The following is a 15,350-nucleotide window of genomic DNA, read 5'->3' on the forward strand; positions in this document are numbered from 1 at the left end:
GTTTTAACTTTGTTTAATACAAATCTACATCATTTTGGGAGCTCCTTAATAGTTAAAGACTAATAGAAGGATCAATTAATAAAATTGAAAGTTAGAGGACTTAATTGAATGAAAACGAAATCAAAAGACTGAATTGCATTTTAAGCAAATTTAAAGGGGGAAATTTGTAATTTAGCTCTTTTTTTTTTTTTTTAACCTAAATGTATGAAATGTGCTTGGGCTTGTTTGGATTGGGTTTACTCTTAAAGTGTCTTCAGCTTGATGGGTTTAAGTGTGGGCAGATATGGATTTGCGGTAACATTGGATCAGATTGGGCTTTAATCAAATCGGGTTTGAAATCAACTAGATGGACAGAGCTTGTTTTCGGACCATACATAGGCTTGGGACTTGGGTTTTTAGTTTAGAGTTAGGCTAGGCTTCACGCCATGGGTTGAACTACGTTTTAGGGATTAAATTGGAATAGGTTTTTAGTGTTGAAATAAATTGGGTCGAGTTGAGACTTTTTTTTTTTTTTTTTGAGAGAGTTTCAACTTATAGCATCCGCTTTTGATAATATCTCTTTATCATGGCAGGAATTGAACTCTAGATCTCTTATACAACCATCAGAGATTTTACCAATTGAGTTAACTGGAACCCATAGGTCGAGTTAAGACTTTAGGTCTTAAGGGATCAGGTAATGGAGTTTTTGGCTGATATTATGACAATAATAGGTAGCATAGATAGGAGAAATCAATCGTTAAAATGATAATTGATATGAGGGAAGTACAAGATATCAATATTTCTTACAAAGTGGAATCTTTAAAAGGGGTCTATGGAATTATATTGATGCTTTTCTTATTTTGACTCTTGTATTAGGAGTCACAATAGGCGTATAAGTAATTATGAGGTTAGAAAGAGAAATATCCACAAGACTACAACAACATATTGAACCTGAATACTCTAGTCCCTTAGGAGAGCTTGAGCATTTTTTCTTAGATTAAAATATACTTTTAATCCATAAAATTTGAAGTTATTTTTATTTTAGGCTTTTATATTTTAAAATTTCATTTTGGCTATTCATATTTGATTTTGATTTTATATTAGCTATGTCTTCTTCTTCTTCTTTTTTTTTTTTTTTTTTTTTTTACACGTGTTGTAACTGATTTACTTGATTCTGTTAGTTAGTTAGGCCTCTGTTTTGGGGGTTTAGGTTCAGAGATGTATATATGCATAGTTTGTGTACAGATTCATTATCTGATCAATTAGAGAAAATCTTATCATCCTTTTCTCTCAACTCTCTCTCTCTGCTTGTTCATTTCTTCATTCTTTCTCCTATTTTCTTATAAAGTCTTTTGCGTTTTACCATCACAGAGGTGAGACCCTGCAGTTTTTCTTCATAAGAGAAAATCCCATGAACTTTAATGTTAAGAATGGATAATGTCTGATATCTTGATGATGTAGTAGCAATGGGAGTACGTGCTCCATTTACTTGGGGGGGAAAATGCTACTTTATTTGACTTGTTGCATACATGAATTGGGTTAAGATTATTTCATTAAGTAATTAATTGTATTTGCTTCCTGAATTACTTTGGCTCAATCTTCCTGTTTGTCACAATTTTGCCTTTAAATTATGGTTCATAGTCATACTTCAGCAGAAAGAGAGATCATTTAGTATAAACAAAATTTCTCAAATGTTATTATACTACATGATTAGATGAAGGTCAGATTGTTGACTTATGATTGATAAGCTCTTGAAGCGTTTGCTTTATTGTCTGAATTGCATTTGCTCATGGTTTGAGAAAAGAATACAGAAGAGGTTAACTGTTTTAATTTACCTAAAAGTCTGTAACTTGTAGACTGGCTCTTGTTATGAAGTTCTGATTCCACAAGTCTATGCTGCTCTCCCGTTATTTCTTATAATTTTTTGATTTAGATATGCTTTTATGTTTTAGGAGCTTTGATCCTAGAAGGGAGTGTAATCTTCGGAAGTATTCTTATCTCCTTCCTGCTGAAATTATTGGAATCAAAAGTTACTTTGGCAGAGCTGAAGCTGATTATCATATATCGGACTTCAAGGATATATTAAATTCCTTTGAGGTATAGGGAACTTGTCTTTCTTTTTCACCTTAAGCAATGTAAAAATTATCTTTTAGTAATGTAAAATATTATCAAGGATACATACTAATGAAATTTTCAATATTGCATGAACTAAAGTTGTTTTCAGCAGTTTTCAGCCATTAAAGTTGTTTTCTGAAGTTTTACGTGCTCATAGCTCATAAGTAAATAAATCAAAAATTTGTTCTCTACATTTTGGCTTTCTTGTGGGGGAATGCTCAATTTTGCATTACCTCATATTGACACAATCCTGGATCAGCCTCTCGAGTTAGTTTCTTCACTCTACATTTTTCTCATAAGCATGCTGGCATGCTTTTAGCATAGTTTGACATCGTCTCATATGATTGATATGGTGTTTACACTTTTTGATGCAAAAAAGAAGCTATGATGAATTGGGAGGAATAATATATCATTGCTTTCTCTTCTTTATTATTGGGTTTTGGTTGATCTAGGACTTGTTTAAACCTTCTTTTAGAACCCCTTACAGAAGGCTAGTTCTCTATCATTTTTTTTTTTTTTTTTGCCTTGTTAAATCTAGCTAACACTTGGATAAGCATAAGAATGGTCACAATACCAATTTAGTTCGTGCTAGGTGGCTCCATGAACCTGATGATATGGACAGGATAAGTGCTTCCCACTTCAGAAAGATCTCTTGCTGTTCTTGTGGAAAGCTGGAGATTCACTTGGATTTGCTTACATTGAGGTTTCCATATGGGGAGAGTCTTTCATGTTACATCAAGTAAGTTTTCCAATATAACTGATGGAAAATATTTAATTTTTTTTCTATCCCATTTTTTCTACATACACTTAAAGAATTTAGATATGGAAGCACAAACAAGTTTAGACATAATTCTTACTTTAGTTACATTTGGGTGCAATTTAGGTCATAGTAACTTATTGTTATTGTTATTGTAGTTTTTATTGAGAATACAATAATAAATAAGGAGTTTTCACCCCAAGGAGAGGGAAGAGGAAATTCGAACTATGACCTCTGCTTCATGAGGCATGGCCCCTAGTTGATTATGCTACCCTTGGGTTTGTGATAGTAACTTCTAAGGGAGGATTTGCCCATTTCTAAGGACAAGAGTTTTCAGTAATTAGTTTACATGCATACCTTAAAGTCAAAATTTCTCTCATACATAGAGAATTCATTGTTTTCCTACTCAAATCATTCCGTGGGGGAGAGCCCAAAAGATTTATACCACTTAAATAGAAATCTGAATTAAACTGATACTAAGCAACAGCTACTATCTTCTTTTTGCTGAGCAACATTCACCATCTACTTTTTAGAAGATTTGATAAGCTGTGGCTCAATGAAGCTCTATAGTAGGTTCTATCATTTCAATTGCTATTTGTTAAGAAAGATATGGCTGAGATGTAATAAGCCAAGTCCGAGCTTTATTTCAAGTTCCATTTTGTAGATGAGCCAAGCTCATGCATTTTTTTCCCCAGTTTATAAACCAGCTCATGAACATAAGCTTGAAGATAAATGATTCAAGCTTAAGCTTTATTGATATAAACTTGCTAGTTATGCTTGCCAAGGACTTGGAATGAGCTTGAAAAAAAAAACACAAGATTTTCAACATGTGATCCTTGTTTACTTACTATTTTCTTCATCTAATGGATTATCTTCTTTTGTTTAACCTCTAAAGAATATGGATAATGGATTGTTTGTTAGGCTCAATATTCTCTCTCTGTTGCTTTTCATCAGATTTAAGTGACTAGATTTGATCCTTCTCTCTCTCTCTCTCTCTCTCTCTTCTCTCTCTCTCTCCTCTCTCTCTCTCTCTCTCTCTCTNTTTTTTTTTTTTTTTTGCCTTGTTGCTCGGGCCTTAATGGAGAATAGTTTCTTCTACTTATGGTCCATAGATGCTGTCCATTTCATTATTCTAGAGGTCACTTGTAGACTGAAATTTATATTTTTGGGTATTTTGTTTATAGGGAGAACATCCTTTCCACAATTATACAATACGGTCCAAGTACAGGAAGCAGTTTCCTGCAAAACGATCACTTGGAAATGGCAGTGTTCCTAGTAGAGCAAAGTCATCTGGTGAGGCATCAGCCTCTGAGTTTGAGGAAGTGATGGAGAAGAAGATGTTGTAATTGATGGGGCGATTGCATTAGATGTTGAGAAGATGAGCAAAAATTCTTCAGAATCCAGTATTTCTCAGGAAAATCTAGCTAACACTTCGATAAGCATAAGAATGGTCACAATACCAATTTAGTTCGTGCTAGGTGGCTCCATGAACCTGATGATATGGACAGGATAAGTGCTTCCCACTTCAGAAAGATCTCTTGCTGTTCTTTGTGGAAAGCTGGAGAATTCACTTGGATTTGCTTACATTGAGGTTTCCATATGGGGAGAGTCTTTCATGTTACATCAAGTAAGTTTTCCAATATAACTGATGGAAAATATTTAATTTTTTTTCTATCCCATTTTTTCTACATTTACACTTAAAGAATTTAGATATGGAAGCACAAACAAGTTTAGACATAATTCTTACTTTAGTTACATTTGGGTGCAATTTAGGTCATAGTAACTTATTGTTATTGTTATTGTAGTTTTTATGAGAATACAATAATAATAAGGAGTTTTCACCCCAAGGAGAGGGGAAGAGGAAATTCGAACTAGTGACCTCTGCTTCATGAGGCATGGCCCCTAGTTGATTATGCTACCTTGGGGTTTGTGATAGTAACTTCTAAGGGAGGATTTGCCCATTTCTAAGGACAAGAGTTTTCAGTAATTAGTTTACATGCATTACCTTAAAGTCAAAATTTCTCTCATACATAGAGAATTCATTGTTTTCCTACTCAAATCATTCCGTGGGGGAGAGCCCAAAAGATTTATACCACTTATATATATATATATATTCCTTTCTCATTCTAGGGATTCAGCCTTTTGCTTCCTTGACTTATTCGTCTCTCTTGTCTCTGTAGCCTGCCAATGGGCTCTAGGTCAAATGACACTTCGTCTCCTTTTAGTTGCAAGGTAAATGGCAAGGGTATGGGTTCAATATTGACTGGGTGAGTGTAACTTACCAATAATGAAAAAAATAAAAAATAAAAATAAATAAAAATACAGATTATTTCTTCTAACCCCCACCACTATTAACAACACTGCTGATGACACCATGTGTTGACTGATCCATCATGAGGAGATCTAGAGGTAAGAGACAGAGCCTTTGAGTCTCCTTTTAGCATCTCCATTGCCCACTGCTCTTCCCACTGATTTGCCATCTATGATTCTATAATCTACAATTTTCAGCTCTTTCCTCCATTTTGTTATTATGAAAGTGTACAAAAATAGAATAAATAATGTTATGTTGAAATTCTCATTACTTAAATATTTGTGTTTTTCTTTCTTGGTATCTATCTAGACATAATATAGCTCTCTCTCTCTCTCTCTCTCTCTCTCACGCGCACACACACACAAGAGGGAGCTTGATATGTGCTGTATTGAATCATTCTGTTCTGTAAATTACCATTCTAGACATCCGTAATGCATGGTTTCTCTGACCTAAGTGATATCCCAGCATCCAGTAATGATTAGATATTGTGTAAAAACCTTTCCCTATCCTATTTACATGTTTGAGGACTGCATGTTTCAGATTCTTTTTCCTCTGCTTGTTTTATTCAGTCGATTGTACTATAGTTCAGACAGAATTTGAAGTTCTGAGTATTCATGAGGCCTTTAGAGTATGTTAATAGCTATGGTTTGGTTGTCTTGTACCCAGTGAAGAAATTTACAGTAAAGAAGGCTTATGTAATCCCATTATTTTTACTAATACATTCCAATCTTTTAACATTATTTATTATCCATTTTAATAGATCCGCAAAATGATTGGCACAGCGGTTGCAGTAAAGCGCAACTTACTCCCCAGAGATATTCTAACATTGTCACTTACCAAGTTCTCACGTATTGTTCTACCACTTGCCCCATCTGAAGTTTTGATTTTGAGGGGAAACAGTTTCACTCTCAGAAACAAACCGGGAGATGTGAAGAGGCCTGAAATGCTAACAATGGTTGAATCAGAAGAAATTTTGAAGGTGGTTGATGAGTTCTACACATCTGTTATGTTGCCTGAAGTTTCAAAGTTCTTGGACCCTACGGGTTCTCCTTGGAAGGATTGGGTTGAAAAATTGGATGAACATACAAGCATTCCAGATGTACAAATAAACGACGTCAGGAAAGCTTGGAAATTATGGAAGGAAAAGTTTCAGAGTAGTGGCAATGTTGCATCAGTGATAAATCAATGAGACAAAGGTAAATTGCTAATAAAACTTGATTGTCAAATTAGTTTTACTAGAATTTTGTTACCTGGTTTATTTATAAATGATTTTGGCTAAAACGTTTTAGCAGTTAGCATCCTCGTTATATATACATATGTACACATTATGTCTTGAAGGTTGCCACATCAATTCTTGAAGACTGTTTCTGTCATTTGTCGAAACTCAATGATCTGCAGAATGCTGATGTGCCCTTAATGTTTGACTAAATGAGGAAAGTGCCTTCATAACATGATCTATCAGTCAAAGGACCAATGCAATTATCTCTCAGACCTGCATAGGAAGAAAAACTATTACTAATGATTTTTTTTTTTTTTTTGGGGAGCTAAAGTTTGAGAGAAATATCACCCTTCAGTCATCAGTCTTGTCTTACAGATGAACTTGTGACAGAAAAAAAAAAAAAAAAAAAAAAAAAAAAAAAAAAAAAAAAAAAAAAAAAAAAACTGAGTTCAACTTTTTTCTCGGATATTCCTTGACAGGATCCATTTCTTTTTGTCATTCAGTTATGATGATTTTTCTATATTTATTATTATTTTATTATATTATTATTATTAATGTTGGTTAGTGTTGATGCTTTGTGATTACTAAAGCATAATTGTCTTCCTAGTTCCTACCAGGGTTTTCACTTTCCAGGCTTGGTTATTGGAGGTGCAACTTTTTTTTTCCTCAGTTACTTTCAGTCCCTGATCTGCTTCAGCTAGTGTTCAGTTGGGCTTTAATTCTGTGGCCTTGTCAGGCCTACTATTTTGAGCTTGACTGGCAGTAGGTTTGACCTATGGCCTGTGCTTTGGAGCGTTTGCTCAGTGGCTCGTGTGCGAATATCGCATCTTGAATCTGTTGCAGAATGACTAGTGTCAGAAATATTTGTTCCAGTATGTGAAATTAGAGTAACGGGGAATTTCACAATGTGAACAACAAACAAGCTAAAGAACTAAGGCTGCGTTTGAATCGGGTGAAAAGCATTTCCGGAAATGCTTTTCACCATTTCCGGATGTTTGTTGCGCACGGAAAACGCATTTTCCGGAAATTAATTCCGTTGACAGTGGTCAAGGCTGAAACGATTCCCCTTCATTTTCACTTCAAATCTAATTTCCGGAAATTAGAAACAGAGCACGAAGAGAGAGAGGAAGGAAGAAACGGTGAGCCCAGGCGCACTCCACCTGAAGCACGTCCTCGCCGGTCAGATCGCCATCCTCGTCGCCGTCGCCTCCTTCGTCCTTGATCTCGTCGCCTACTTCGTCTCCGATCTCGTCGCCTCCTTCGTCACCGATCGCGCAGCCCTCTCGATCGCACCGCCCTCTCGATCGCGCCAAGATCGCGATCACGGCGCCAAGTTCGTGCCTGCGAGATCGCGCCGAGATCACGCCGTCCTCCTCTGGGTCAGATCATCATCTCCGATCTCGTCGTCGTCTCGATCGCGCCGCCCTCTCGATCTCGTCGTCCTCCTCTGATTTTTTTTTTTTTTCCGTTGCGGTGGTGTGTATGGTGGATTGTCCGTGGGTTTTGTGTTATTGTTGTTGGTTTTTTTTTTTTTGATGAACTGATTGTTGTTGTTGTTGTGGTTGTTGTGTTGTTGTTGTTGTGTTGTTGTTCTGGAATTTGCTACTGCTGTATTGTTGTTGTTGCCGGAATTTGTCGCCGGAAATTGTGAAAAAATGGTAGGAAAATAGCATTTTCCTAATAGAACCAAACACATAAAAATATTTTCCACAACAATTTTCCTAATACAACCAAACACTTAAAAATATTTTCCTTTTTCGGAAAATAGCATTTCCGGAAAATAAGTATTTTCCGGAAAATATTTTACGACAACCAAACGGACCCAATTGAAATGCTCTCTGCAAATTCTTTAGGTGCGGAGAATTAGATCTGCTCTCAAACATTCAAATCATGTGCAAAATTTTACAATTTGAATTAACTCCAACAAGACTGCATAGTACCCGACACTTGTTAACAACAGAGATAATGGAAAATACCAAATCAGCAATCAATAATGTTCAATCCATGAGGGAAATTTGAAGCTACATTATATTTAAATAAAACTACAAGGAAGGATACAACGTTACATACATTAATTTCTTTATATATGAGGGTTTTAAGATGGGAGAAATAGTGCAAAAACAAGGAGGGTTAAGTTTTTGGGATTTAGAAGCATTCAACATGGCTTTTTTTGCAAAACAAGGGTGGAGGCTACGTACTAAAGACACTAGCATATTCAGTTATCAAGGCAGAGATGTTTCAGCATTTTTCATTCATGGATGCTAAGTTGAAATCAAATGAGTCCTACACTTGGAGAATCATTTTAGAGGTGGAGGATAGGGAGAGGCAATGAAGTAATGGTGTGGGGGGATAAATGGTTACAAACTCCAAGCTCCAAGCACATAAAGTCATAACCCCCAATTATTGGGAGTGATGAGCCAACAAATCGAAATGGAGAGAAGAATGAAGATGTTGGGACCAAGAGAAGTTAGAGTTTAGTATGGGAGGTCTGTGAAGCCATAGTAAGAATACCATTGAGTGCATTTGAATCGGCAGAGACAAATGGATTTGGAATGGAATAGGTAATTGGGGTAATGGTAGTTTTAGTGTGAAGAGTGAACATTGGGTAAGTTTGTCCTCGAATTTGAAAGAGATTAGTGAGGGGCAAAGCTCAAATGGTGACAATACAAGGAAGGTTTGGTTGTCCATATGGGGGTGCTAAGCTAAGATCCCAAATAAAGACAAAATCTTGACTTGATGTGCATGTCAGGAAATCCTTCCCACGGGAGCAAATTTGATGCGTTGATGCGTAGAAATATAATGACGGATTCATGATGCCAAAGATGCTGTTTGTAGGAGGAGAGTATTGTTCATGCTCTTTGGAATAGTGAGGAAGCACAAAGAACTTGGGAACAGTACACTGTTTGAGTCAGTTCGACAACTATGGTACGTTTAGTACATTGAATGGAGATTAAGTTAAGAATAATAATCTTTATTAGTGAGAATAAAAAATATTGTAATGAAATAACTATTATTATCTATAAGTTTGGTTATTACACATGAAAAGTTTGTAAAAGATTGTGTATAAGGAAAATTTATACTTTTGGAAATATATTAATTTTAAGACTTATTATTTACATTGAGAAATAGCTATTATATCTATTTTAAAGATGAATAACTATTCTTTTTTTTTTTAATTCTTTTTTTATACAAGATAAAAATTTATTATATCCTAATCTAAGTGTATATGTGTGTGAAACTCCCTCTTGGAGACTTAAACTCAGGTCCTTGCCTTCTACACCCTATAAGCGCTTATATATGTGGAGTAACCATAATGCCAAAGGTGCACAGTGGTGAGGAATAACTATTCTTCAAATTTTTGTAATTGTTTTGATAGTTTTGACAGTCTCATTGATAAGAGCTACAAATTTCATTGAGATTTTTTTTAAACAAACCCAATTTTCAAAAATTGCATGATAAATGCACCCACACCACAGTATAAAATTACAAAAAATGTAGTGCATTTTTTTACAGCCACCTTATAATTCATTATTTTCATTAAACATAGTTCTTACAATATTTGGTCCCTAGGAACAGCCTCGATGATTGAGAGGAAGTGATTGTATTGGTGGTGGTGGCACCTTGCATCCATGCCAACTACACAAAGCCGAGGGCATGAGGAAGGCATGCCATGGGCTGTGCCAATTTTCATGAGGTAGCAACAGTTTGTGCTGCCTCATTGTGATGTTTGACTACACGAATGGACTTAAAAGGCAGCATGATAGTGGCTTTGCTAAAAAAAAAAAGGGTCTTTGCTCATAGTTTTATAGGATGCAAACCATGCATGTGCTGTGGGCAGCAATTAAGTGTAATGGAATTAAGCTATGGCAATCTTGTGTGGGCTAGCCTATGAGCAAGTTATTAAGAAGTTGANTTTTTTTTTTTTTTTTTTTTTTTTTTTTTTTTTTTTTTTTTTTTTTTTTCATGCATTTTATGCCCCTATTTCAATGACACTTGGTAAATTTATGTTGGTTTCTGAGTAGTGATAGCAAAACCTAGGAGTAGTGCGTAGCACTTTGTAATTGGTCGTATTTTGTGAACTTGATAATATGATGTGTCAGCTTGTGATAGGTCGGGAATTTTCCCTTTCTACAAATACTATTTGCTCTTTTAATTGGGTTAGAAGAGAGTTAAATGGTATAGTTCATGCTCATGTCAAATACTATTTTGAATCTTTGATACTAGCTGTGGGTTGAACCGTAAGAAAGATCTTGTATTCTCTTAATGAAAGTTGGTTTTTATCGAGAAGAAAAAAAAAAGGTATAAAAAACTGTCAAACTGTAAACATTTGAAGCCTTGACATACTATTTTACTCATTACTTAATTCTTATTTTTCTTTTAAGGCATGACAAGGTTCCTTTGACATTTTTGTACATGGATTATTCCAATCAAGTAAGCCCTCAAAATTATTTTAATTGTATGTCAAATGGCACCACCTCTTGTTAAAATCAGCAAACTAAATTATGTAATGCAATTTAGTAATATTTTGACAGGTAGGGAACCAATAAAAAAGGACAAAATTTAGCTACAAAATTGATTGTAGCTTAAGATTACAACCTTACTCAATATCTTTTTATTGAAGGTGAATTTTGATAAATTCACCATTAGATTACATTTTTTTCTTATATCCTCTAGAAAATTAAAGATTAATAACTATGTAAATAATATTTGATTAATACAAAATTTGACATGTGTATTAAGAGTGTAAAGAATATGTAATCCAATGTTTAAATTTTCGAAATATGCAGTAATGTTAATGATGTTGAATAAGGTCATGACCTTAGGTTACAACTAATTTTGTAATTAAATTTTGTCAAAAAAAGATAGGGTTGAGCTTCACATCTACCATCATTTCATCAAACATGTTTGGAAAAGTTATTTACATTACCGTAAAAGTAGAAGTATATGAAGTTTGAGTCACCATTATTAACAACTGAATGCGCTTCTCTTTTTTACAAAATTTTTGATCATGTGAATGGAAATTGTGGGGCCCGGGGGCCTGATAGTCTCGGCCCATCGTGTAGCAGGCCCAAGGCCCACGCCGAGGAATACTGACCATTCAAGGCTAAATTGGGGAAAGCCTCTGTTCCGGATCCACGCCGAGGACCTCTTCGACCTCGGCATGACAAGGATGATTTTTGGGAAAGACCAGGCCCAAAGTAAGCTGTCACCCTCACACTTAATGCATTCACCTAGCCCCTCTGGCCGCATTAATGGGGATATAACCCCTTAGCAGGGCAATGTTGATCAGAGTGAACCACTTGAGTACTGATAAGGCGTCTGATGGGACGGACGGCCAGAAGAGAGGCGAATGGATGATCAACAGATAGAAGAAGGAGATAGGAAGATGAAGACTATATAAGAAAAGCAAGTAAAGTAAAAAGAAAGAAAAGGAAGAAGAGGGGGAGAAGAAAAAGGGCTCCTCGGCCATGGGCCGAGGAGCATCCCCCCAGATTGTAAAAAAGTTCTAAGTATTTTTTAATAGAAGAATAGGGTTCATGTTTGGTGATCGACGGCCAGCGCCTAAACCTTCAATCCACTCTCTACAAATTTATTGTTTGGGCTTGTTAGGCTGAAAACCCATTCATACTCAGGGTCAAATCCCAAATTGAGTCCCTACAATTGGCGCCGTCTGTGGGAAGGATTAGGGTGCTGGCCGGCGCACCAGGCAATTGTTCTAAGTGGTCGTTTTACAGTAGGTTGGCAAAGAAAAAAAAAAAGATTTGACAGCGAAAAGAGAAATCTTGATATTATTTCATAAATAGAAACAGTACAAATTACAATCAGAGGCTCAGGCAGGCGTGTTTCACAAACAAATTTACAAGCTAATCCTACCGGCTAGTTCTACAATCAGAGGCTCAGGTGGACCCGCCCTAAAAAGCTAGCCAGAGGGAAGTGTCAAGCCGTGCTTTTATTGGTATAAAGAGAATGGGAGAGCTTGACACAAAAAGCAGGGAAGGGGGACGGCCATCTTGTTTCCAGGCCACCAACAACTCCCTTCGCGGAGCGGTGGAGCTGGAACAAAGAGAGAAGCAGATGCAGGGGCTCCGGGATACCTTCCCCCATGATGTTCCCTTGATTCTCTCCAATCCTCACGAGTGTTGGCCGTTGGAGACGGCAACACTCGAGCACCGCCTGTGATATGAATTTGCACGTCTTCTTCGTCGGGGGTGCGCTCCGAGGAGAGACGTTAGGTACTTTAACAACATCCTTTCGGGCCATCTTGTATGGCGCCATCGGGGTTACGCCTAGATTCTGCCGCATCGGAAGCCCAGTGGGGGCTGCGGCCATAATGGCTCTTGGCACGGATGCCCTCACACCCGCCCAAAGCCGCCTCATATTTGCCAACTCCAGTCACAATTCCGGCGGGGTTGTTAAAAGGGATTGGGGAGCTGAAAGGATGTGTTTTTCATTTTGTTTGTGTTGGGAGGTTCATGGATTGTGGAGAAACCATCTCCCCACCTTATATAGGGGATGAGGGTTGGTGAGAATTAACTCATGCAGAATTCAAAAAGAGAATTATCAGCTGGGCTAATAATGAAGCTACCAATTTCCAAAGAGGCCATAGACCGTTGGACTCGTGTTAATTCACGAGGACATTAATGAAGGCGTGTTTCGCGCACCGAAGCGTCAAGTGCGGAACATGAACAGACAAAGGACGCTTCATAAATGAAAAAGATGGGGGCTCGAGCTGGAGGCAAGATCAACGTCACGTGTAAAGATAATAATCCGACCCAAGGAGGAATCATCTCCAGTAAGGCGGTCCGAGGACAAACCCCTATTTATAGGAAAATAGAAGTGGTAGACAAAACCAAGGTATTGCATGGTCCTCGGACCCAAGCCTATGGTAAAACTATTCACACCATTATACCTGGGTACTAGACAGAACCAAGGTATTGCATGGTCCTCGGACTCAAACCTATGGGGAAACTAGATACTTACAGGAAAATAGAAGTGGTAGACAGAACCAAGGTATTACATGGTCCTCGGACCCAAGCCTATGGTAAAACTATTCATACCATTATACCTGGGTACTAGACAGAATCAAGGTATTGCATGGTACTCAGACTCAAACCTATGGGGAAACTAGACACTTACAGAAAAATAGAAGTGGTAGACAGAACCAAGGTATTGCATGGTCCTCGGACCCAAGCCTATGGTAAAACTATTCACACCATTATACCTGGGTACTAGACAGAACCAAGCCATGTCAGTGGGAAGAAGAAGAGATTTCTCCAAGGCCTCGGCTCCTTGAGATTCCCGCATCGACGCGTTATCCATCAAGGGCTGATCATGGGAGCATGGCAGCGGGCAGCCAGGCTTGAGCCTCGAACTCTGGGTGACCTTCTACCTTTCCGTTGATCACCGAGCTTCAGTTGCTTCGGAGGCCTGCGAAATCTACCCCCTCGGCGGGGAATGGGATTTGCTCCCATCCATTGGCTCCTTACCCTTGGAAAGTCTCTTCCTTTTCGGGTCATGAGACCCGGTCTGAGGATCTGATATTGTGGGGACAGAGGATGACCTGATTTGCACAAATTAAAAATCTGGGGCGAAGGTGCTGGAGGCTGGGGCTGCGACTCTTTCGGTACGCCTTCTTGGAACGCCTTCGAGCAAGTCAAGAAGATTGGTTTGGGGCTATCTTTTTAAACCCATCTCAGCCTGAGTACCAACTCTTAGGGACCGAAGATTGGCTTCGGACAAATGAGGGTCTCCTAGATCACCAGAGGGATCCTCGACTGATCAGCTAGGTTGAACACACTATATTCGTCCTCAGAAGAACTCAGTTCAACCACCTCCCTTGCCTTCTTAGATAATCCTTCCTCGGCCACTGTTACTTGTTGGGACGAGGAGGGACCTGCTAGCGGAATGCCTTCAGGTATATAAGACCCCTCGGAAAATGCAAAACCGTCCTCCACACGGTAATCTGCGTAAGCCGAGGTCACGAGCTCTAATTACGTGCTTCGGGACTGGAATGATTTCTGAGTTGGGTCGCATCGAGGATTGATGAGCAGCTCTGACCTGGTTATCAGTTTCGTTCAGGAAAAGGTCGACCTAAGAACGGTTTCCAAATCTGCTTTGTTAACCTGGTGGAAATGACGTGCAAAGGCGTGCGGATCTGCGAAAAGAAAAGTGAAACTCCTATGGTTAATCAACCAAATCGGATATACAGTTATAAAACTTGAAAATACTGAAACCTAGTTTGTCTCTTACTTCGGATACCCTACCTGGCTCCCCTCTACTGTTGGGCAATGAAAACGTTGTGCCACTCCCCCGACACTATGAGGAAATCTTGGGTCAACCCCTTATTGGAATCAGGAAGACACTGGATGAGACGAACCATATCGTCCCTTGTCTTCATATAGTACGTCTTACCCCTCAGGTGATGGAGGTTGTAGCACCGATTCCATCGTGGTGAGTCAGTCTCAGCCCTATTTTTCTCATTCAGGGTATCTACACACCCTAATATCCTAAATACATTCACGACACAACTGAGTAGAGCCAGGCGGAAATGCCTAAGGTAATTGAGAGTCACTGGCCTCATAGGGATTCTCATCCCTCCCTCTACGAAAGCGATTATCGGATCACGACTTCACCTCTCTCCTCCCTAATGTACCATTCCCCTTCTTCACAGTACTTCAGACTCACATTATTGGGTATCCCATAGTCTACGATGAATTTGTTCATCATCTCGTCGGACTCAACCAACTTCTTAAACTTACCCATCCCCCAAGGACAACTAAAAATTCCAGAAGAAGAAAAGAAGGAGTAGAACCAAGGAAAATTTGGGGTCACTGGAAGAAGAAGACTTACAGAAGTATGACGATGCTCTTCAGGTAGTGTGCAAGTTGAACCAGATTCAAATCATACGCATCAATAATTGTAAGCGCGAAAATGAGGAAACCAGGCGGTTCAAACAGGTACTTATACTC

General features: G+C 38.2%; 1 protein-coding gene across 1 annotated transcript; it reads left to right on the top strand.

The window, feature by feature from the left end:
- Nucleotides 1-283: 283 nt before the first annotated feature.
- Nucleotides 284-6,613, top strand: LOC111985951 (putative tRNA pseudouridine synthase). The gene is given in 9 exon segments (XM_065770307.1): nucleotides 284-294; nucleotides 856-886; nucleotides 1,246-1,352; nucleotides 1,932-2,076; nucleotides 4,036-4,173; nucleotides 4,176-4,281; nucleotides 4,284-4,399; nucleotides 4,401-4,478; nucleotides 5,923-6,613. Coding segments are annotated over 9 exon segments (1,161 nt in total). The 3' UTR covers nucleotides 6,352-6,613.
- The last annotated feature ends 8,737 nt before the right edge of the window (nucleotides 6,614-15,350 follow it).

The sequence above is a fragment of the Quercus suber genome, unplaced genomic scaffold (genome assembly GCF_002906115.3).
Source record: "Quercus suber isolate HL8 unplaced genomic scaffold, Cork oak 2.0 scaffold_29, whole genome shotgun sequence".
Classification (NCBI taxonomy): Eukaryota; Viridiplantae; Streptophyta; class Magnoliopsida; order Fagales; family Fagaceae; genus Quercus; species Quercus suber.